This window comes from Melanostigma gelatinosum (genome assembly GCF_949748355.1).
Source record: "Melanostigma gelatinosum genome assembly, chromosome: 6".
NCBI lineage: Eukaryota > Metazoa > Chordata > Actinopteri > Perciformes > Zoarcidae > Melanostigma > Melanostigma gelatinosum.
Genome location: NC_136639.1, coordinates 15,737,288 through 15,759,139, shown reverse-complemented (window position 1 = coordinate 15,759,139; position 21,852 = coordinate 15,737,288). Strand labels below are relative to the sequence as shown.

At 44.6% G+C, this 21,852-nt stretch overlaps 3 protein-coding genes across 5 annotated transcripts; 2 read left to right on the top strand and 1 right to left on the bottom strand.

Annotated features, from left to right (window-relative positions):
* The first annotated feature begins 1,145 nt into the window (after positions 1-1,145).
* Positions 1,146-7,457, top strand: thoc5 (THO complex 5). Its single transcript, XM_079270845.1, has 20 exons — positions 1,146-1,256; positions 1,522-1,626; positions 2,038-2,181; positions 2,446-2,559; positions 2,931-3,028; positions 3,141-3,287; positions 3,373-3,487; positions 3,696-3,828; positions 3,936-4,013; positions 4,142-4,185; positions 4,917-5,016; positions 5,529-5,637; positions 5,789-5,890; positions 5,975-6,071; positions 6,162-6,273; positions 6,364-6,467; positions 6,573-6,660; positions 6,743-6,858; positions 6,979-7,169; positions 7,273-7,457. The coding sequence occupies exons 2-20, from the start codon at positions 1,528-1,530 to the stop codon at positions 7,334-7,336; spliced, it is 2,055 nt and encodes a 684-aa protein (XP_079126971.1). The 5' UTR covers positions 1,146-1,256; positions 1,522-1,527; the 3' UTR covers positions 7,337-7,457.
* Positions 7,458-8,792: 1,335 nt separating this feature from the next.
* Positions 8,793-13,088, bottom strand: LOC306778305 (neurofilament medium polypeptide-like). Its single transcript, XM_079269770.1, has 4 exons — positions 12,336-13,088; positions 10,922-11,121; positions 10,674-10,798; positions 8,793-10,573 (listed from the first exon to the last, which is right to left on the bottom strand). Exons 1-4 carry the CDS (start codon positions 13,084-13,086, stop codon positions 9,370-9,372), a joined length of 2,280 nt encoding a protein of 759 aa, XP_079125896.1. The 5' UTR covers positions 13,087-13,088; the 3' UTR covers positions 8,793-9,369.
* Positions 13,089-15,651: 2,563 nt separating this feature from the next.
* fancg (FA complementation group G) lies at positions 15,652-21,848 on the top strand. Of its 3 annotated transcripts, none has more exons than XM_079271058.1 (14): positions 15,652-15,782; positions 16,380-16,482; positions 16,686-16,811; positions 16,930-17,102; positions 17,711-17,864; positions 18,133-18,263; positions 18,388-18,534; positions 18,747-18,907; positions 19,032-19,098; positions 19,264-19,580; positions 19,670-19,710; positions 20,055-20,228; positions 20,650-20,764; positions 21,601-21,848. In XM_079271058.1, the coding sequence occupies exons 1-14, from the start codon at positions 15,714-15,716 to the stop codon at positions 21,701-21,703; spliced, it is 1,881 nt and encodes a 626-aa protein (XP_079127184.1). In that variant the 5' UTR covers positions 15,652-15,713; the 3' UTR covers positions 21,704-21,848. The 3 variants fall into 3 exon arrangements, 2 of the variants coding, with proteins under 2 accessions (XP_079127184.1, XP_079127185.1); XM_079271059.1 differs by having other exon boundaries at positions 15,705-15,782; positions 16,383-16,482; XR_013772100.1 differs by lacking the exons at positions 19,670-19,710; positions 21,601-21,848 and having other exon boundaries at positions 20,069-20,228; positions 20,650-20,745.
* Positions 21,849-21,852: the final 4 nt, after the last annotated feature.

Here is a 21,852-nt window from a genome sequence, read left to right as displayed (position 1 = left end):
GTGCAGACATAGTACTGCAAGATCTTAAAGAAAACCTGTCTGGGTCCACCTTCAGGCCACAATTCACTTTTTTTTTGGTTTATTATTTTTGCAGAGTGGTATCCAAGAATAGCAATGTTTATTTTCCCTCAATTTTTCATCCTTCAATGTTTTTTGTTTAATGATCATCACATCTTTACTGCCAGCATGGCCTGTTAGTTGTATGTGTGGAGAAAGCATTGTTTTTTATGTCAAACAAACCCAACTTGATGCTAAATTACCCAATGAAATACTTAGCATTATTATGTGTTCATCTTCTTACCTCCCTGACCGTTGATGGTTTCTCAGAGCTGTTGGATATGTGGCAATGCTTTGATCTGTATATGGTTGATTCAAAATCCTGTGTTCTACAAAGTAATCCTATGACTCGGTGTAGCTGCTTGTTGACAGATGCAAAGCTGTTTTAAGCCACTATACATGTCATATTCACTATTTAAGAAGCTTCACATGAACTCAACATGACCGAAGTTGAACCAAAAAAAATCTCACAATACAAAAGTGTGACTTTAGAGGACTTGAGTGTTTTATTGAATGCAACACCAAACCGGTGAAGTTGAGAAATGAGTCAGAGCAGTTCACACAATCCTGCAGAAGAATGACAGTCAAGGATATGCTATGGCTAGTGCACGTGTGTAAGTAAACCCCATGCAACTGATGTCCCTGTACTCTTTCTGCTCGGCCATTTTGCAAGTTAATAGGTTATTACCTACAGTAGAGGATCACGTTGAACATCTATGAACTAACGTTGTGTGACTACTTGATTTTCTCGAGTCATCTCCAAAGACCTTCTCAGTTGTGCCGTAACGTTGTTGTATGCATTTTAACAAGTGGAAATTGAGAACTACATTGGGAATAACAAACAGCTAACGTTACATTCCTAAATATTGCATTTTAGGGAAAACATTTCGGGCGTGTCTATGACGTTACGGTTTAGCTCCTTCGAACAGCATAGTTTTAAGTTCACTACCTTGTATACTTTAGGGAAGACTAAGGTAATATTTATTAGTGTAGTGCGGTTTTTTTAATGACTTGCAATGTCGGTTATTTCCTTTTTGTGTGGGTGGCAGTGTAGCTGCTGGTTTATATGCACTGGGTTTTTTGGCAACGCAGGGCTTCCGTCCATCCTCGACGGTTTAACAAAGTACCCTGTACTGTAACGTTACATGTGCATTTGAGCACGATTTTTTAAAACACAGACGTATCGTTGCTACACGGAGGTATGTGACTTTTTATACACATCACATCAAACATACACTATATTGACGGCGGTGTAACGTAACTGATTGGAAAGCTACCTTTGTGAGCCGAAAAGCTAACGGTTGTTAGCCAGAAAGCTAACGTTAGTCAGCCATTGGAGAGCTAAAGTGCTAACGTTAGCTAGTTTGCTAATAGAAAAATACTGTCAGTCCGTTACTGTAACTGGAAAACGTTTTTATCGACATTTTATTGTTTTAAGCCGATATATTCACTGTCGTTATCCAGCCAGACATGTCGTCGGACGCACTGAAGAAGCGGAAGCCGAAGGTTCTCCGCACTGAAGGAGGAACACCGGAGACGAAGCGAGGTCGCGGAGAGGGAGATCATCAGGTAACGTGAAGTTAGGACGCCTCCGGATCGGACCGGTTTAGGGCGACGGAGGGGCAGCAGTGTGTAGGGAGACCAACAGCAGAAGGCCTAGGCTAGGGTGTGATTTGGATGAAGGTCCTCATGTGATTGAAACACAAATTAAATGTTGATGAATAAAATATAGACTCATAGACTAGGTTTGATGTCCCACTATTTCTAAGCACTAACGTTATATTGTTACCAATCAGATACCATTCAAATATAAGTTATCAATGTTGAAGTTTGAGTGAAGTTCAGAGTCTGGGACCTGACTTAACTCACTCACCACTTGCCTGCCAGTTGTGTTGTAATGGATTCAGCACTAGAGTGGGGTCAAGTTAAAGCACGGCCGACAGTGGTGTGATCTACTGTATGCATTGATGTATTTTCCAGGATGTGCGTGTGTACAGTGAGGAGGTGGAGCTGGATGCCAGGGACCCTGAGCAGGACTTCCTGCAGTACAAAGAGTCATGTGAGAGTTTGGCTACACTCATGAGTGAGATTCAGGAGCTGAAAGCCAATGGAGCCAAAGACGGGGTAAGAATTTTACATTTAAGATAGCACGCACATCCAGACGACTGAGACATTACAGAATGATTTCATAGTCAGTGTCTGTCAGACTCGTTATAACTCATCAAAGTGATGTGCTGGCTTGTCACTGCAGAAACGTTATACATGTGGTACTTTCTTGTGGCATTGGTAAATCGAATGCGTCACAACATTGTGTATATGTGATCACCACCAAAGTTTATTGTGTCTACACCACAATGATGAAGTCTAACTAGTTTTGTCTGTTCTCAGTGTGCTGAGGTGGAGCAGAGACGTATGCAGAGCTGCATCCACTTCATGAATCTGAAAAAACTCAATCGTCTGGCTCATATGCGACTGAAGAAAGGCAGAGACCAGACACACGAGGTAACTCTCACACAACTCTCACAGGCTGTCCAGCTTCCATGAGATATTAACAGAAATTCCAGCGTAGCTTAAGCTCACTCCATTCATTTGCTGAAAAAATGCTGCCTCAACTCTTTTGTGCTGATGAGGAACACCAACAACGTTGTTTATACTTTAACCACCAAACTGCAGTAGCTGTCACTGTCAGCAGATAAAACGTATACGCCCTCTGGTTTGTTTAATTTAGACTTCATTGATCCAGTTTTGAATCCTGCTTATTGATCCTTGTTCTTATCGAGTCCTGGTTCTGATTCTTGGCGAATTGCTTGTCATGTATTTATTTCCAGGGTTGTTTTTGTAAACCAACCGTAACTACCTTCTTTTCCTTTCAGGCCAAGCAGAGAGTGGATGTGCTGCACCTTCAGTTACAGAACCTGCTGTATGAAGTGATGCATCTTCAGAAGGAGATCAGCAAGTGTCTGGAGTTCAAGTTAGTACAGAATATATCCTCCGACTTACTACCCATGAAAACATGCTGAAGATAACCATTGCTACGGTATATACTACAAATATATTTTATAACACACCTCTCCCTGATCCAGGTCTAAGCATGAGGAAATAGACTTGGTGCCTGAGGAGGAGTTTTACCAGGAGGCGCCACAGGACATTTCCAGGCCTCCGCTCACGAAGAATGATCCTCACCAGCTCACACTGGCACGGCTGGACTGGGAGCTCGAACAGCGGAAGAGGTATGCAAACTTACCCAAAATATAAACCAAAACGTAATTATTTTTGAGTATAGAGCAGCGGTTCAAAGTTTGTGCTTGGATACAGGCTGGCAGAGAAATACAAGGAGTCACAGACCACAAGGGAGAAGATCCAGAAGAGCATCGAGGTGAAGAAGGAACATCTGACAAGCCTGCAGCCAGGACTCAATGCCATCATGCAGGTATAGGTGCCATATTACAGAGGTCTTGATAGGACCACGCTATCACGCGGGCTTTGTTGCAGTCGCAGTAGCTCGGAGTATTGATTTTGAAAATGTATTGTTCGATTATGATTTATGATATTGACTTGCTTAATAATTTTCTTCATTGATGGACACCACATATACACCCTGAATGACGATATGATTGCTGCTCTCTCCTCTTCTCCAGGCCTCTATCCCAGTGCAGGAGTACCTGTCCATGCCTTTTGAACAGGCTCAGATTCAGACAGAGGTTGCCCGCCACCTGCCTCCACCTCTCTATGTCCTGTTTGTTCAAGCCAATGCCTACGGCCAGGCCTGTGGTAAGTCGTAGTTAGAGGAAGAATATCTTATGTTTCAAGACAAAGCAGAGTTTTCTTTAAGGAATGTAAACCCTGATTGCCGTGATTTATTTTTGTTTCCATGTCAGACAAGAACCTGTGTGTCTCAATAAGTGGTGATGTGGAAGAGGCCAAGGCTCTGTCCAAACCTCCAGAAGATTCCCAGGGTACGAACACGTATAACTCGAACACGTAGTTTGATGTGCAGTTCATCTTTGGTTTTACTCAATGCTGCTTAATATTTCAAGTTGTATTTGTGAGAGATGTATCTCCAACAAAAAATGGTTTCATTTAGATGATGAGAGTGACTCAGATGCAGAGGAGGAGCAGGAGAAAACGGTGAGTCTCGGGCCTGGCTTCACTCCCAACACACACACTAACACCCTCCGGTCAGTGAGTTCAACGATTTCTTATTATACCCATCTTTGCAACGGACACACAATTTGTCCCAGAAGTCCCAGCTGTCACACGTTGTAGTATGGCGGGTTGGAGAGTGGCCTCTATTGATCTCGTCCTGCTTCCGGGCGAGTACCAGCAGGGGGGTTTTGGGAAATATTTCCCAAGGATGGCTAGGTGACTGTAACCAGAGCCCACCTCAGACATGCACACTCAGCACCGGACCAGTGCTGTCTGTTGGGATGTTTCTCTAGTGAAGTAAATGTGTAGTTTGAATAAAATGTGTTGGCATATCTGCTTATGACTGCTCAGATTAGATTGTCTTTACCGTCCACCTCAGTGGAAATTAGTCTTTAGCGTTTCCCAAGTACAACAAGGTCCATTCAATCCGCATAACGCAAAACATTGTTCAAAACATACAATAGTGCAAACGGGCTAAATAATCAATACAAGAGAGCACATTTTCATCTGACACACCTTCCAGCCTTTCCTTTGAGCTGTTGCCTCCTTATATCCATAACAATAGAAGTCAAATGCATGTTTCTCCTGGAAGCAGCTAGATTTTGATTCTAATTGTTTTTCTAATTTATTTAATATGTCACGATGTCAAACATACACTTTGCCTCGCTTTCTTTCTCCTCATCTCTTTTTTTCCTCTTGCTTGTTATTGACAGAAGAGAAGAAGGCCGACTACAGGTGGCCAGCTGGATGACAAACGACGGGAGATGCTGAAAAGGCACCCTCTGTCCCTCTGCTTAGACCTCAAGTGTAAAGGTAACTCATTCTACTAGTCCTCTGTAATGTAGCTGTGCACCGTGGTAACTCTACACCTACCAGATAGTGAGTGAAAGGAAGTAAGCGTGACCCAGTCTGCTCTGATGTCATGACACCATTTGACCCTCGTGTTCCCTCTGCTGGCAGGAAAAGGAATAGTGACATATTATAGGGGGATCTGCATTGCAGACGTAGAGAGAGAGAGAGAGAAAAAGAAACTAGTGTTTCTAGTGCTTCTCTCTTCCCGGTCGTCTTCACCGCTGCCAGCTGCAGCAGTCAGTTTACTGCAGTAAGAGCAGCGTAGGTGTCGGGGAGTTCACTGTGATTGCAGAGAGTGTGAAAGATGACCATCAACACAGTCTGTGGCCACGCCCTGTTATTGTTCACCAATGCGCTGCAGTGTAAAGAGAAACCCCCTGTGGACGCTCACTGAGAGGATTAATACCTAGAGGGAGTAGTGAGCCAGTAATGGATCAGTTAGTCACCTTGTGTTATCCATCATGTCTCCACAGATGGCAGCATCCTCCATCTCCACTTCTACTACCTGATGAATCTGAACATTATGACAGTCAAGACCAAGGTCTCCACCTCCACAGACCTCAACACAGCCATCAGTGCAGGGTGTGTGTGTGTGTATTTTATCATCTCTGTCTGTGTTGATTGTAAAACGTGTGTCAAGATGGATGCCTCGTCTACTGCAAACTACAACTACTTACTGGTATAAATACAGTAACCCGGACCTGTCTGAGTTTAATGACGTCTTCTTTTGCAGGGACCTGCTGAAATCAGACACTCTACTCAGCTGTCTCTACACCAGCGATCAGGGGCGAGAAACACCCAATCCAGCTAACCGCTACCAGTTTGATAAAGTCGGGTGAGGATGTCAAGTAATTAAAGGAAATGAGAAGATATTCAGCGAATCACAAGCCAGCAGAATTAATCCATACTTTCCTATTAGAATTGTTTGCTTTGCTGATTATGTGGAGGATCTCGGCCATCCCTACATGTGGGTTCAGAGTCTAGGAGGACTCCATTTTCCCAAAGATCCTTCCGAGGTGCGTGTTGAAATCGAGTATTATCCCAGATGTGCACGGGTTCTGCGTGTTACCCCCTCGTAACTTTGGTACATGCTCATGTTTTTCCAGGGCGTGCGTGTCGGCAGTTCTCTGTGTGCCAGCCACATGGAGACCACCATGAAGCTGCTGAGGGGACGACTCCTGTCCCGCTTGGCTTTGCACAAACAGTTTGCCTCTCTAGGTACGTTGTATGTAAACAACCACACATTGATCACTCCTGAAGAAGAGGTGGGACAGTTTGGGTGAGTGTGTTTGTGCTCCTGTCCTCCAGAGCACAGCATCATCCCGGTCTCCAGCGAGTGTCAGCAGCTCTTTCCTGCCAAGATCATTTCGCGTTTAGCTCGCTGGACCCAGTCCACTCACCAGGACTACATGGTATGCGCAAGTATAAACACACACACGTACAGACCTGTTTAAAAAGATAACGACACTCCTCGCGCAGGACGTGTCTCACTGTGATATCGCTCTCTTTCTTGGTAGGAGCTGCCATATACTCGTCATGTGACTGATGCTGGGCTGGCAACGGAGACCGACCTGTACTTCGTGTCTGTGGTGGAAAGGGGCACAGGTAAACTACTAGCACCGATGATGGAATTGAATTGAATAGAAATGTCTTATAACCCACCTGCCTTGATCCTTTTCTTCCTCAGCTCACCTCCAGGCCGCTGTGGTGCTGAGTCCCCGTTACCCAGAAGTCTCTCCTCTTTTCTCCCTCTCCCTCAGCTGGAAGGGAGAGCGGAGTGGACGCACCGATGACAACCTTCGAGTACGAGCATTTTTCAATATCGATCACTCGTGTTCCATGAGCTTGTGCTCTGTTTATGCACAAGCTCATTTTACATCTAGATATTTCAGGCTCTAACGGACTCGTCTCTTCCTTTTTCAGGCCATGGAGAGCGAGGTCAACGTGTTCAAAAATGAACTGCAGGGGCCACGACCAGGACACCAGCTCCTGACCAATCAGTTTTCACGCCTGTGTGTCTGCCTGGATGTGTATTTGGAGACTGACGGACAAGATGACAGCGTGGAGGGACCACGAGAGTTTCCCAGAGAAAAGATGTGTCTGCGCACCGTCAGGTACGCAGTCACAAGAAGCTGTTCGTAGACGAGATGTGGTCAAAAGACAGTTTGGTATCTGAATAGATTTACTGCATCTCTGACGTTTCATTCTCTTTCACAGGGGTCCAAATCGTCTGAAGCCGTTCAAGTACAACCACCCTCAGGGCTTCTTCAGTCACCGCTAGAATTGTCCTTGTGATTCTCACTGCTGTACTTCACAACTGTAACTCCTCCAGCTTATCTTTGTGGCTCTTTGACACGCAAAGTATTCCTTTTTAAAAGTATTTTTACCCGTTCGCAAAATAAAAAAACGACATGTTATTTTCTTGACTGGGTGTGTGTCTGGTCTATTTAATCTATTGTGCACTCCAAGCTTCTCTATTTGATCCTTCTCCAGCCTCACCTCTCTCTGCGCTGCTCTATTTATAGATGCTAGCTGGTTATTATGCCATTGTGGTTTAATGCTACAGAGAGCTGAGTCATCATATTCCTGTCCATGGAATATGATATTTTATAGTCAACAGTTAGCCTTTGACCTTTTCATTTTTCATCTTGGATGCTTTAATGGAAGAAAAACAGCTCGTTGTTCAGGATGCTGATAACAATTCCCTCAAGGATTCCTCTAATTTTATGATTAGATAGCAGCAGTCTACAGAAGTCTACGGCAAAATATCACAAATTTTCTTGCAGATTGGAGTGCTGATTCAGCAGGATTTAACTGAATCCAGACATCCATGCCTCACAGACTTATGGATGTATGTAAATGGAAGAAGCCACTGGGGCTGATTACTAGTTGAGTTACTGCAATCAGGGACTTCCGGTCATACTTTTATCTTCCTAGTTTTTTTTTTTTCAAATTCTCAAAACCAATTTGAAATGACATTTGTGACTTCCACCTGTTGTGTTTTGTGACGTGGTCGATTAACACAAAGCCATCTATCAGATGAAACGAGATTGAATGCGAAGAGAACCCTGAAATCCCACCAGGAGAGAAAAGCTTCCAATGTGGCCAAAGTGTGTCCAATGTCAGAACTGTATCCAAACAAAAAGGTGATGAAAAAAGGTGCTGCGCTCGTTAATAAACCCTATTAAAAATGTAGCTACACCTTTTCTGTGGAAGAATAAGTCATGACTGTAGGGGACGACCGAATTTGAAAAAAGACAGGATTTGTATCTCGTTTATTTAGTTCTATATTAATCGAATGCCTTCTCAGGATACTCGATGGTGTTGGAAATTACAAATCACTGCTTCAGGGTGTGAACTTTCCTCTTTTGCTGTGAGGGCATAGCTGGAAATAAAAAGCAAAGACTGAGCCTGTTCTGTACAAGTAAGCAGCACTGCTCCAGATTTATACATGAGCGTGGTCTGTGGGACGTGAGGAAGGGTGCAGTGGCTGCTGTGTGTGTGTGGGGGGGGGGGGGGGGGGGTACAGCTCTCCCTCTCCTCAGCCGCAATGCAGTGCAGTTCCAAGCCTCGCACCTTCTACGGTTACTCTTGACACTTCTCCTTCGTAAATCCTCCCTTGAGGTCAATGTGCTATTGTAGTTTTTTTTTTTGCAGAAGTAAACAGATTCTCCCAAAAGATTTATCATTTATGATTTATCATTCTTTATTTATGTTTCATATTGCATATTCTCAGCAGTAAATATGTAACACATACTCATCATTGTCCTAACATTGCAGACCAGAAGAGTGAGACTTCACCTGTCAGGAGAAGCTGCATTAAGGTGCACAACAAGCAAAATTCAAGTCTTTCTTACTGATGTATCTGTAAATATAATATAGTCATTTGTATCTCCTTAAATATACATTTTTATAGTCAATGTCTGTCACAATCTTTAGCTTTACATTATTTTGACATCTCTAACCCTTAAAAGGCGTGTGTAGCGGTCCCCGTCAGCGGGATTCATTTTAAATGCACTTGTCATTAATCAAGGGCAGTTGTCACATTCAGATAAAGAGTTGAGAGCATTCTGCATTCACTACAGTCATACACCAGAAGCATCAGGGGTGTGTAATGGCCATACTTAGGGAGCACGGGGTTATTTGCTACAGAAATCACTATTGCTTACATACCATCACCTGCTTTGCTTTGGACATTAAAGCGCCCGTCTGAGCAGCTGGCTACATCCAGCCCCTTCCACATGCTCTTTAACCTCCCCTCCTCCAAAGAGTACTTTGGCATCTCCTCCTCTCCTCCATCACAGCTTATCGGTCTCACTTCTTGGCCTTCTCCTCCTTGCTCTCCTTCGTCTCCGTGCCAGAAGATTTCTCCGCCTTCCCTCCGTCTTTCCCTCCGTCCTTCACCTCCTTACTCTCTTCTTTACTGGTCTCCTTTTTTGCCTCTGGCTTCTTCTCATCTTTCTTGCTCTCAGTTTTCTCGGGTTCGGCTTTAGGTGCAGACTTCTCCTCTGGCTTCTTCTCCTCCTTCTTGCCCTCTGTTTTCCCGGGCTCTGCCTTAGGGGTAGGCTTTGGCTCCGGCTCGGCCTTCTCTGATTTAGGAGCAGAGGGTTTCTCCTCCTTGGCGGGGGGAGCACTCTCTTTAGGCTCAGACTTGGGGGCAGGTTTGTCCTCTGAGGGCTTGCTGGGAGCATCCGGCTTCGAAGCGTCATCCACCTTTGGCGCTTCATCTTCCTTGCTCTCTTTCTTTGTATCGGTTTTGTCCGCCTTCTCTGGCTCTTTCTCCTTGGGCTCCTCCTTCTTTTTCTCCTCCGTCACAGGTTGTTCTTTCTCCTTCTTCTCTTCTTTGACAGGCTGAGGCTTCTCCTCTTTTTTCTCCTCTTTAGGTGCGTCTTTGGCAGCGGCAGGCTTGGCCTTCTCTTTCTCTGGAGACTCTGGTTCAGGGCTTTTGGGACGAGGAGATTTAGATTCAGGGGATTTGCTGGGTGCGGATTTTGACACAGGTGACTTTGACTCATCTCCTGCTGGGGATTTGACTGCAGGCGACTTGGCCGGGGATTTGGGCATCGGGGATTTAGATTCTGGTGATTTAGATTCTGGTGATTTTGGTGGAGATTTAGACACGGGTGATTTGACAGCAGGAGATTTAGGCGGAGGGGATGCAGCCTTTTCTGGAGATTCAGACTTATCCTCTTCCTCACCTGCCTCCTCTTCCTCACCCTTCTCCTCATCCTTCTCTCCCTTTTCTTCCTCCTTCTCTACTTCTCCCTCTCCTTCCTCCTCCTTATCGTCTCCTTCCTCCTCTTCTTTGGTTTCCTCGCCTTCTTCTTTCTCTTCCTCCTCTTCATCTGCCTCCTCTGTCACCTCTGTAACCTGGGTCTCATCTGTCTGTTCCTCCACTATGACTGTATCTGAGATCTCCTCACTTTTCACTTTCAAGTGGGAAGAGATTCTGCTCTCCAGGTAAGAGTACGGACCTCCTCCTGACACGAAGCGATTCTCCTCTCCCTCCAGTAACTTCCTGTTTCAAAAACAAAGACACACAGTCAGCGAAAATGTCAATAACTTGTGTCACTAAGAAGCCAAATAATTATTTGAATTATGTGTAAACCCTGACTAACCTATAAGCAGCAATCTCAATATCTAAAGCCATCTTCACATTCAGCAGCTCCTGATAGTCTTTCAGCCGGCTGGCCATCTCCCATTTGGTGGTTTTCAGCTCATTGTCCAGCTGGTTGATGGTCTCCTGCAAAAAGAAAAAAAACATAGCCGTCCAGGTCAAATGTCATACAGACGGTATGAAAGGAAGTGAAATGAATGTGGTGTTTCCCTGTGTGGGATAAGTGAGATGTTTGTGTTGATTTCTTGCCTGTAGGGAGTTGAGGTCATCGTGGTGTCTGTCTTCACTTTCCATACGCTGCCTCTCCAGCGACTCCTTGGTTCCCCGAAGAGTCTCCAGCTCAATCGTGCGGCTCTGGAGCTGACGGCGGTAGTCTACGATCTCCTCCTGGCTTCCACGAATTGCACCTTGGTTGGACCGAGCAGCTTCAGACAGATGCTCCATGCGCACTGCCGATATTGCACACGAAAGAATGTATTTAGAAATCACATTTGCTGTCTCATACCATTGACTAGCTAATGTCCAAAGACAGTTTGACGTGACTTGCTTTACAGCAAACTTCTGCATTCTTATTCATTCCATAAGCATTCGTACATTTGACATTTGTCCCCAGAGAGTCTCTTCTGGGAGCCTGAGTAACCTTGGCAGTGTCCATCTGTCAGTCAGTACTCTGACTCAGCACCTTTCCTCCTCCAAGCATGAATGAGCCACACTGCTGCAGTCAGCTGGACATCACACAGGGAAGGTCATTCACTTTGCACCTTTCGCTGGTTATCAAGTCAGCATGTGCAGCAAGGGTTCATTAAGTTCTGTGACACGCAGCTCAGATAAAACCCTTGTTGGCCTTTAAAGTTGTTGACTGTGTATTTGTGCAGCACCACAAATGTCAGTATAATCGTAAAGAGGATTCTCACAGGGCTCCATCCATCATCTATCTATCACATCCAATTGCCACATCAGAAACAGAGGACTGTTAGAGTGGTGAAGCATTATCTGTCTTGTCCGCCTACCACAAACAGTGACCTTGGAACCACTTTTCTATTTGTAGAGGTTCAGGGTAAGAGACACACAGCACATGGGGCGGGAGCAAGAACACACCAACTGTAACCCACAGCGGGAGTGCGAATTAATCATAGGCTCCTCTCTGTGTGCCATCTCTCTTCTGCAGTGCTTGCCTTAAGTACAAAATATTATTCTGCGGCAGCGATGCACCCGCAGAAAGGTGCACTGGCTAAATTATTGACATAGCCGTTTGATCGCTCTGCATTTTATAGTCATGATATCTGCCTGGACTTACTTAATTTGCCTGTAATCGGTGAAGAAATGTCCTCAGTTTAGTTAAAGTTACCACATCTGTTAATCTGCAAAGATTTAGAAGTCAGCATAGCAAGAGCTTCAGTGTTGATGGTCTCATCAAAAAGTAAGTGACGCTTGTAACCCTGATATGAGCACAATACTGCAAGCTACTGCTCATTCTTCTTAAATCACATTATGCATTACAATAGGGCTACAATTAGGCGACAGGCTAATTCAGAAGTGGCATGTAAATCACAGGGATAGACTTCAGCACCACGGACAGAGAACCAACACTATACTGCACACAAAATAAAGTTTCGATTTTTTAGTTTTTAGTTTTAACTTTTACTTTTTTGACCCAACTCACCTTTGAACCATTCCTCCGCGTGCGTTGAGCTCTTGGATGCGTGACCGTCCAGCTGCGCGCGGATCTCTCGCAGTGCGCCGGTGACGTCCGCCTTGTGAGTGTCTCGCATGTCGAAGCTCACCTGCGCGCCGTGAATCTGCTCGAGGAGCTCGGCCACTTCTTCCTCGTGGTTCTTCTTCAGGAAAACGTCTTCTTCCTCCAGGGCACGAAGCTTCTTGTCCAGCTCCATCCGCGCCAGCCGGCACTCCTCAACATACTTCTTCATGGCGCGCGCGGCAGCGTCCAACTCTTCCCGGTTGCGCGCCTCATCCTCCAGCCTGACCCGCAGGTGCTGGATGTCCTCCTCCAGGTGCTCGTGCTCTAGAGATGCGCGGGACTTCTCCCCGGTCAGCTGCTGCAGGAGACCCCTCAGGTCGCCCAGCTCTCGCTCGTAGTGCTCCCCGACCGTGGCGCGCCCGGCCTGGTTCTGCCGCAGAGCTGCCGCTTCTGCCTCCAAGTTGCGGTTGTGCATCTCCAGGTTGCGCACCTTGTCGATGTAGCCGGCGAACCGGTCATTCAGAATCTGCAGAATCTCCTTCTCGTTCCTCCGTGTCATGTCGCCATTGAAGGTCTCCAAGCCGTCCACGGAGGATGGCTGGCTGTACGTGAGGCGGCGGCGCTGGGAGTGAAAGCCGCTAGAAGACACCGAGGCAGGCCGAGCCTTGCGGTACGAGGTCGGGCCGAAGAGGTGGTGGTCTACCGTGAAACTCATGTTGGCTGGGCCGGATGAGAACTGACTGCAGCAGGAGCGGGAGCGCTGGGTTTATATAGGAGGGAGGGAAAACTCACTAGTCAGCACCAAGACACACTCTGTTTAAAGAGACATCTGCCTGCGCAGGAATATATTCACCTTAATCAGTGTAGTTGTTGATGAGCTGTATTTTTATTGAATGTGTTAACAAGGTGTGTTTCATCAAGCAACACAGCCAAATAATGGTTTTATATGTTTGATTTTCACTTAAGACATTTTTGTGCATAAATACACGTGAAACATATAGTTCGTGTTCATTCAATGATCAAGACATGAGTCATTTTAGGCCTATTCGATGCTGTCAATGACTATTGCTCTTTTTATAAACAGCCTTGATGAAGTATTACTTTTGCAAGATTTTACACATTTGAAGACATATATTTATATTTTGGGTATGCTGTGGCTAAAGTCTGTGTGAAGTGATTGTGTGCAGTGTGTTCTGCTGATGCTCTCTGTGGCTGTACTGCTGCAGTGTGAGTTTGCAGATCCACGCCAACCCCCCCGGGGAGTCAACTCAAATGCTGGGCCATTGACAGACTCTCCCCCTCCCTCTCTTACTCCAAAAACACACCCACACACACAAGCACACAAGGTGTGTTTCTCCCGTTATACTTGAAACGTTCCTTTCAATGTCTTTCTTCTTTTTTTGTTGCGGAAGAGTACACCATCTCCAGATGTACACATGTGGCACTGACATAAAAAGTTGAGCGATGGTGATACACCACTCACACAAAACCAAACTGAGCTGCCTCTGCTGATCTAAAGGGATGTCTGTTCTCAAACAAGAACCAGTTCTGAGGAGCACATACAGCAACTATTGATTACTCAAATTCAGGGTGATTGAGTTTACTCTGCAATCCTTAAAGGAGCATGAACGGTGAATATGGCCTTCCCCTGAGACACATATTGAAGAAAAGACGGTTCAGCACACAGTCATTTCTCTGTATCAGCCATTCTTCATCCCTGCGAACACGTGTGTTGTCAGCCCAATCACACCCAGGGGACTGTGTCACACTCAAGGCCCTTAGCCTGTCCTCCAGCAATGAGTCTGTTTAAGGTGCTTAAATCTTATTTTCAAAGGTGAAACACATTACATGTCATCATTATTTTTTTTCTGAAATGTCTTAAAATGCATGCAACATGCTAGTTTGCTATTAAACATATCGAGTTCCAGTGTCTTTTGCACCACATCTGCACCACATCTGGCCGAAAGCCATGCAGGACAGAAATAACATGCATCACATCCCCTCTGTCCACTCGCTTCATGTTTAATAAATGAGGATATAATGGAGCAGAGTAGGTAGAATTCGGTTGTGATGTTATCAGGGCCTTGTTTTCAGTATAGCTCATGTTCCTCAATACCTTGTTATTTGAACCAACAGTAAGCTGAAGTCTATAAAAGAAGACAAATGTATCATTCTGTGTTAGAATATATACCTGCTGCGAAATACCACAAACATGGACACATTGGGGATTTTATCACCAGTGAGAGTGTATGCAACAGTATATTCATATTTAAAACAGTGCTAAGCCTCACTGTTGGGGAGCTGTTGATTACAGCTGTTGATTTTTGCTGTTGTCTGCACTTTAATGCTATGGGTGGATTCATCACAGTAACAACCGTTTTTTTCTTACCAACTTTTTTTTATTAAAAGCTGGACGTCTTACCATGTGAATGACATTGGCAGAGGGACAGCAGAAAAGGAGGTGGGAGGCTCCTGCTATGTAATGACCTTGTCCTTGAAGGGATGGATGGAGAGAGGGGAGACAGAGAGAGATGGAAAATAGCAGGATCGATACAGAGGAAAAAGTCACAAAACGTGAAACCCATCCTACAGGAGAAAAAGGACGTGCAGAGCCCGAATGAAAGACATGTTTTGTGTATATTCTTTTGTGTGCATACCTATGTAGCTGCAAGTGTGTGAGAGTATATCGTGGAGCAGTGGTCAGGACTTTTCCCTTGTTTTTCCACAGTGGTATATTTAGAGCTTTCTGTGATTTGAGACAATGAAAGAAAAGAGGAGCCGGCAGGTTGTGAGGAAGACAGACGATGGAGGTTGCAGTCAACAGGGATGATCGAGGGATAAAAGGAGAGGACTGGCATTGGGTGAGAAAAGAGGGAGTCACCTTGGGAGGGACAACTAGAAAAATGGCTGTCCTGGCAGTCTTAGGGATGACTCAGCTGCAGTACAATTACGGTCTTGGCATGTGTTCACTTGCTTTGTGCTGAACACATTAACGTGGTGCAATTTTGAGTGTGTCTGTATGTTTATTTTAAGGGCTACACAGCTAATCACCAAACACAAACCGCAGAAGCACTTCACAGTTTGATGGCTGTAAAAACTAAATCCTAAAATTGAACACGAGTGAACTTGGCTCTGTCACAGCACCACCTGCTGGACAGTTAGCAGACTGCTGGTGTAATTCCCTGGTTTTTCCACAGGGGGCAGCACAGCCCCAGTGCACTGCACTAAACTCCCTCATGTTTACTTCCTGTGTGAGCCAGCTCCCCTTTGACCCAACGAGGGAAAGTTCAAACCAAACACCACCAACTTTTTCCTCAAAACAGCGATATAAGGTCAAATAAAATGCATCAACCACTGTGTGTATTAGACAGCTGGAGCCAGGAGAACAACGAGGTGGTGAACAAGTGGAAGGTAGGACGTGTTTTAACGTTAGCCTCGACAACGTTAATACATAGGCTGCTGTAACGTTAATTTAGCGTTATATAAATCTGTTTATGCTTGATAACAGATTATAAAAGGAGCGTGTAATCCTTGCTAACGTCACGTAACGTTCTGGTTTCTAGTAACATAACGTTACTGCCTAATATATCTTTTTGGGGGAAATTTCTATTAACAGACTGTCTTCCACATGTTTGGTGTATTTATTACTTTAGCTGAACAAATAACATCACAGATGAATATCACATGATATTTCATTATTGTTATTATTACGGATGTATTAACATGAAAGCAGTATAATAATGTTGTAGGAGGAGCTCATTTGAACTAATTTATATAACGTTACTGTTGGGTAATGCTAACTATATGTATTAATTAAATACTGATCACATGTTTTGTATGTACAGTATTTTTTGAGAGGTAACTTAAAATGTTGTCTAATAGATGTTATGGAGTACGAAGTACTCCCTCTAAATTATAGTGTAGCAATATGAAGTACATACTCAAGTAAAGTACGAGTACCTCTTCTTTGTACTTACAGTAAAGTTTGCTTTCACGTCATTGTTTCAGCAGCTAGAAGGAGGAGATGTATTAACCCGAGACCAGAACCAGAACCACAGCCGTCTGATATGGTATTCCTCTGAGTTTCACAAACTTTTAAGGAAAATCCAAGGTGCTCCATCTCCTTCATAATGCTCACATGCATGTGTGAATGTGCCCGAAACCCACTTTGGGGTTGTGGGATTTGATTGTAGCCACACTCAGAGGTCTTCAGGAACTCATGTGATAAGGCTTACTTTGGGCGGAGAGCTCAGCTGTTACCTTTATGCAGCATTTATCTCCCTCCTTTCCTTTCCCCATGTCTCTCTCCTGCAGGTATCCCTCCTATTGCAGATCACACACAGTTGGAGCTGACCGTGGTGTACAATGCCTGTGTGTGCTCCATTGCTCAGTCTCAGTTCTCAGAAGCGGAGCTGCTCCTCACACGAGCCACAGCGAGAGGTAGGATGAGGACCATAGATGTAGATGACACAGGAACTTACGTCATAGATCCAGTTTTATATTAGTTTGAAGGGTTGCTCAACTCTGACTTTACCATCCTTGCTCTTGTCCCCTACAGTTCTACAGATGACAGAAGATGACCCTGCTGCTTCAGACCCTCCTGCTTTTTGGAGAACAGCTCTCAAATCAGTGGGAAACACAGCTTTGAAGCCCCACGTACTGTACCTTCTCTGTCTGCAGTGGGCCATATGGCTGGCCACCTACCAGCTGAAAACTATACAGGGATTTCAAGTAAGATCTTGTTTGTTCCCATCTTAATTATTTGGTGTGGTTTAAAGGAACTTCTTCTGTTTAGGCTGATGAGGTGGCTGTGATCTGTCCGGTGTGGACCAAACCACTGTACTTAGTCCTCCTACAACAAAGGATCTCAGTTAGCAGTCAGCTTCCAAGTGAACTCCACCATGTTTTGTTTGTGATGAAGTGAGAAGGCTATGTGATATGAATATGCTCCATGTATACTATGTATAAATATAAAAGCTAGTCGACTCATGTTAGTGTTCAGGCCATGATGTCACCTTCCTCTACATCTCATGGACCTTTGTTATCGGTATTTATGAGACAAATGCCTCATACCAAACACCATCAAGTGTAGTTGGTACTATTTACCAGTTACCATTTATGTTCCATTCCCACAAATACATTGAATATGTTATGCTTTTGTTTGTTTGAAGAAATACATTACAAAATGCAAACTTTCTTCAGGGCAATGCAATTTCCCCCCCAATATCTCTTTTCCCGTCTCTGCCAGCAAAATATATATTTGCCGGCATGCAACAGTGTCCAGTCCCGAAATGTGTGGGATACTGTAAAACTATACTCTATTATTTCCTGTGATGCAGGATGAGCTGCTCTCTGCGTTTGAGACACTCTCTACTGGAGTTTGGGAGGAGGAGAAGAGCGCGTCAAGGAGAAAGTCCTCTGACATTCCTCTGCTGGTGATGGACCAAAGAAGGCTTATCGAATTGTTGCAGATCTGTACTTTCATTGCCCAAGGTCAGCAACATTCATGTTTTACATTAACACGTATTGAGGGAAAAGATACAGTTTGCTATGACCTGATTAATGTATTATATATTTTTGCTCTGTGCATTCTAAATACATATCTCACCTTGTATTCTATTCACTTTTTTGCACTTGTGCCACCAAGAGAGAAATGAGGCACACAAACACAACACAGGCACCATTTTATCTGACTCCTTTTGTTTGTATTATTTAGTAATTAATCTTGTTTTTTCTGCTGTCCTCTGTATGTTTCATTAAGGTGCAGAAAGATTGAGTGAGGGCCAGAGTTCAGAAGCGCTGTCTGGTCTGCAGACCGCTTCCTCCCTGCCTGCTCCCAGAACTCTAATAGCATACACACACCTCCTCTCAGGCTCTTGCCTTGCCCATATGGTACACATGCAGACAGAGTCTAGACAAAAAGAACAGAGACAGAACATGAACTTCTATTATTCATTGGCATAACAGATTTGAGCATTTGCATGGAGTGAGAATGTGTGTTTGTATTTGTCTCCAGAGCCGCCCTCAGATGGCCTTGCAGTGTTACAGGATGGCACTGGAGACAGACTCCCGGTGTGTGTGTGCTCTGTACCAGAGCATGCTTATTTACCGACAGCTCGGCAACACACAGGCTGAGATACAAGCTCTTCGCTTGCTGCACTCTGTGAGTACCACAAGTAATCAGTAGATACAGGGAAAGCAAAAAAAGATGCAGAATGCCTGTATGTGTCTAAATGTTTGCCTTGTATAATTAGATACATTATAGTTAAAAATATTCTCTGCCTGTTGTGGTGGACGAGCTCTTAGGAGGTGAGCCAAAACGTTTATTGGGGACACTGACACACATATTCATGTGAGTGCTCTGTTGTCCCACAGACTTTAATGTTGCCCTCTGTCACAGAGCCTGCTCTGGCTGGTGCTCATCTCCTCCCCCCGTCCTTACTGCTGCGCAGCCAATCCCTGAGCAGGCTGCTCTCAGTTCCCGCTGCCCTCTCCGTTCTTCACAGTCTGGCCCTGAAGTGTGTGCTCCATGAGAGGTGAGAAGAAAGGTCTGTTACTGGCACCTCACCCACTGCTGAAACCCAGAAGACGGAGACGGAGATGAGAGTAATAGAAACAAAGTGCACATTGTAGTTGTTAAATGGGTGCTTTATCTTTCAGGGTGTCAGAGGGTGTGGAATGTTATTTGGACCTGCTGGCTGCTCTTCACTCAGAAGATCAACATGGAGTGAGACTGAAAACAGACACGCAACATAATTTAACAATGAGCTTTGGATAATTTAATATATCTTTATATATGCCTGCTATGTGCTCATTTTTGAGAAGTCGTAATGTGTTTGTCCCACGGAAGAATACCTTATTGACATCCATGTGCTCCACGCCTCTGTCTCAGGTGCATGCTGAGGGCCCTCCCCTCCCCAAGTTGCCTGAGCTTTACCTGCAGGCCGGCGCCGCCTTGCTCATGGCCCGGCGGCCCGCTGATTGCATGGCGCTGTGCGATGAAGTCATCACTACGTCACTGGAGCTGCTGCCAGGGAAGGTGGTGCTGGAAGAGCCGGAGGAGAAGTGTGAGGCTGAGACCGGGACTCTGTGTGCAGAGGGTGAAGATAGGGTGGGGATGCTGCTCTGGGTGGGTGCTGCCTACCTCCTCCAGGGTCACTGCCACACTCACCTGAGGGACTGGAAACAAGCTGTGACTCACTACACAAGGTCTGTCAAATGAAGTAGCTTATAATTCCTGAATAATTCCTGATGACAGAAATAAAGCCAGACGCATAAGATTGTGCTCTGCATTACAGGTGTTTCAACCTGCTGGTGAAGGTGTATTTTAAAAAGAGAGGTGAGTACTTTACTGACTTTTTTTGATACTTTGGAGAGAACTTTTCCTTTTTTACACACCCTGCAGCAGTGATACTCTACTTGCTGACCATTTTCTAAGTCACAATGAATACAAACTAATAAGTAATGGGGATTTCTTTTTAACTTTTAATGTAAATAAGGTGCCAGAGTGCATAAAAAGGGATCACAATAGACTAATAGAGCTTGTTTATGGTCTGGGCTAAGCAATGAATGTCTGCTATGTGTTTATTAACTGGCCCCTGGCCTCCTGTCATTTTGCAAAAGTTCAGTATCCCTGCCCTGCAGCTACTCTTACATTTTAGTATGTTGTTTGTTTAATTACAGGTTGCCAACCACAGATCCCCAGTGCAGACATGGCGGGCATGCAGGGAACAGATCTGTGTGTCCTCCAGAGGTTAAAGGGGCTTTCGCTAGCTGGTAGAGGCATCAGCTTCACCCAGATAGACCAAAACAGAGAGGCACTGAGAGACCTGCAGCTCAGCATGCAGGCATTCCCAGGTAAATGCCACAGCTCTAACCTAACCTATAATGTAACAGTGTTAATGTCAATGCACTAGGGCAGAAGCAACTTAAGGTCAGTCACATGCACTTTAGGCCTATACTTGAGAATTATGAACTACCATTTGAACAGTGTTTGTCTGTACAATGTCTGTTCTAAGTGTGTTGGTAATGACAGTACAGCGGAAGGGTCTGAAGGAAAGTGAAACTCATTTTCCACAAATCTTCTCTGTTCTCTTATGAGGAGCAGATGGTTGATAGACGTTAACTTAATCTACAATCTTTACATCTTACCTTTGATGTTTTTACACACAACACCTACAGTCCTGCACATGTATGAGCCAAGAACTGTCGTTAATCTGTATTTAGTTTGCACGGCCCTTTGTGAGAACATGTATTAATGCTGTATGTCCTGTCTCAGAGTGTACAGGTGCAGGGCTGTGGTGTGGTGAGGTGCTGTGGAGGCTTGGCAGGAGACGGGAGGCAGTAGCTTGTTGGGAAAAGACCTGGAGCTTCACCCCACAATCCTCAGTACAGTAAGACATTGTCATTGTTATATTCACTGTCTTTGCTCAGATTGTGGTTTATAGTGCGCAGTATGTCATATAGTATGTGCACACTTCACACTTGTACACACAAAATGCATCTCTGGGGACCTGGTTACACTTGTACAGCTCTAAATATAGGTGTGAGTCACTGTGGGGTTGTGGGATTTTATTGTAACCACACTCTGAGGCAGTCCCATGTGACCAGGCACTGTGTAGAGTGGGGTGAACACAGATGCATCTCCAACCACGCTTAAGATGTTTTTGCTCAAATGAATGTGCATCAACAGAACTAAAACAGTTATTTTGTTTTAATCAATTAGTTAGTAGTTAGACAACTTTAAAATCTTACAACCAAAATGCATGATTTGTGGTGGTTGTTCACCATATCCCACTGTACAGATTGATAAATTGCCTAAAATATATATTAATAAGAAAACATTAGAGACTTTAACTGTAGGTTGATGCATCACAGAGGGATTACTTTCATTTTCACAAGCTGTTTGGTCATGGTTGCTGTGTGCCAATGCGCATTTTCTTTCTTCAGCTAAGGACACACTTTCTACAGATAAAGCCAAATATGAACAGGGAGGCTAAGACTTGATTACAAGTTGTTATACCAAATGCATTTGAATTGCATTCTGATGCCACATATGAACTGGAGTCTGTCCCATTTGGATCTAGATACAATCTGATACGGTGCTGATTTAAGATACTAGAACAGGATATATTTCAAAGAATGTCAAAAATGAAGCTGCTATCAGTCTCTTTTAACATTGACTATGCTGTGATGTTGATGCTCCTTCTAACTGGTATATGTTTTGCAGGAGTCTGTCGGTGTACCTACAGGAACCTCAGTCGGGCCCTCTGTTGGACTCCACGGAGCTGCGCCGCAGAATACAGGAACTATGTCCTACATTGTCAGCCTAGAAAGACAAAAGAAGAATACCCTATCACTTACTGAACAGGATCCACTTTCTCTGGCCTGTGAACTGAAACCCATACACACGACAAACATGTATCTACTGGGACAGTAAAATAAAGCATCTTGAAAGGGCTTGCCGTGTTTGAGACTGAGC

What these genes read in the sequence shown, in the direction of transcription:
- thoc5 (XM_079270845.1), top strand. Translation starts at nt 1,528, where the DNA reads ATGTCGTCGGACGCACTGAAGAAGCGGAAGCCGAAGGTTCTCCGCACT. An exon ending in GAGCTCGAACAGCGGAAGAG is followed by an intron (nt 3,288 to 3,372) that starts GTATGCAAACTT and finishes GCTTGGATACAG; the next exon opens with GCTGGCAGAGAAATACAAGG. An exon ending in TGTGGTGGAAAGGGGCACAG is followed by an intron (nt 6,661 to 6,742) that starts GTAAACTACTAG and finishes TTTCTTCCTCAG; the next exon opens with CTCACCTCCAGGCCGCTGTG.
- LOC306778305 (XM_079269770.1), bottom strand. Translation starts at nt 13,086, where the DNA reads ATGAGTTTCACGGTAGACCACCACCTCTTCGGCCCGACCTCGTACCGC. An exon ending in ATGACCTCAACTCCCTACAG is followed by an intron (nt 10,799 to 10,921) that starts GCAAGAAATCAA and finishes TTCTTTTTGCAG; the next exon opens with GAGACCATCAACCAGCTGGA. An exon ending in ATTGAGATTGCTGCTTATAG is followed by an intron (nt 10,574 to 10,673) that starts GTTAGTCAGGGT and finishes TTTTTGAAACAG; the next exon opens with GAAGTTACTGGAGGGAGAGG.
- fancg (XM_079271058.1), top strand. Translation starts at nt 15,714, where the DNA reads ATGCATCAACCACTGTGTGTATTAGACAGCTGGAGCCAGGAGAACAAC. An exon ending in CTGTACTTTCATTGCCCAAG is followed by an intron (nt 17,865 to 18,132) that starts GTCAGCAACATT and finishes TGTTTCATTAAG; the next exon opens with GTGCAGAAAGATTGAGTGAG. An exon ending in GGTGTATTTTAAAAAGAGAG is followed by an intron (nt 19,711 to 20,054) that starts GTGAGTACTTTA and finishes GTTTAATTACAG; the next exon opens with GTTGCCAACCACAGATCCCC.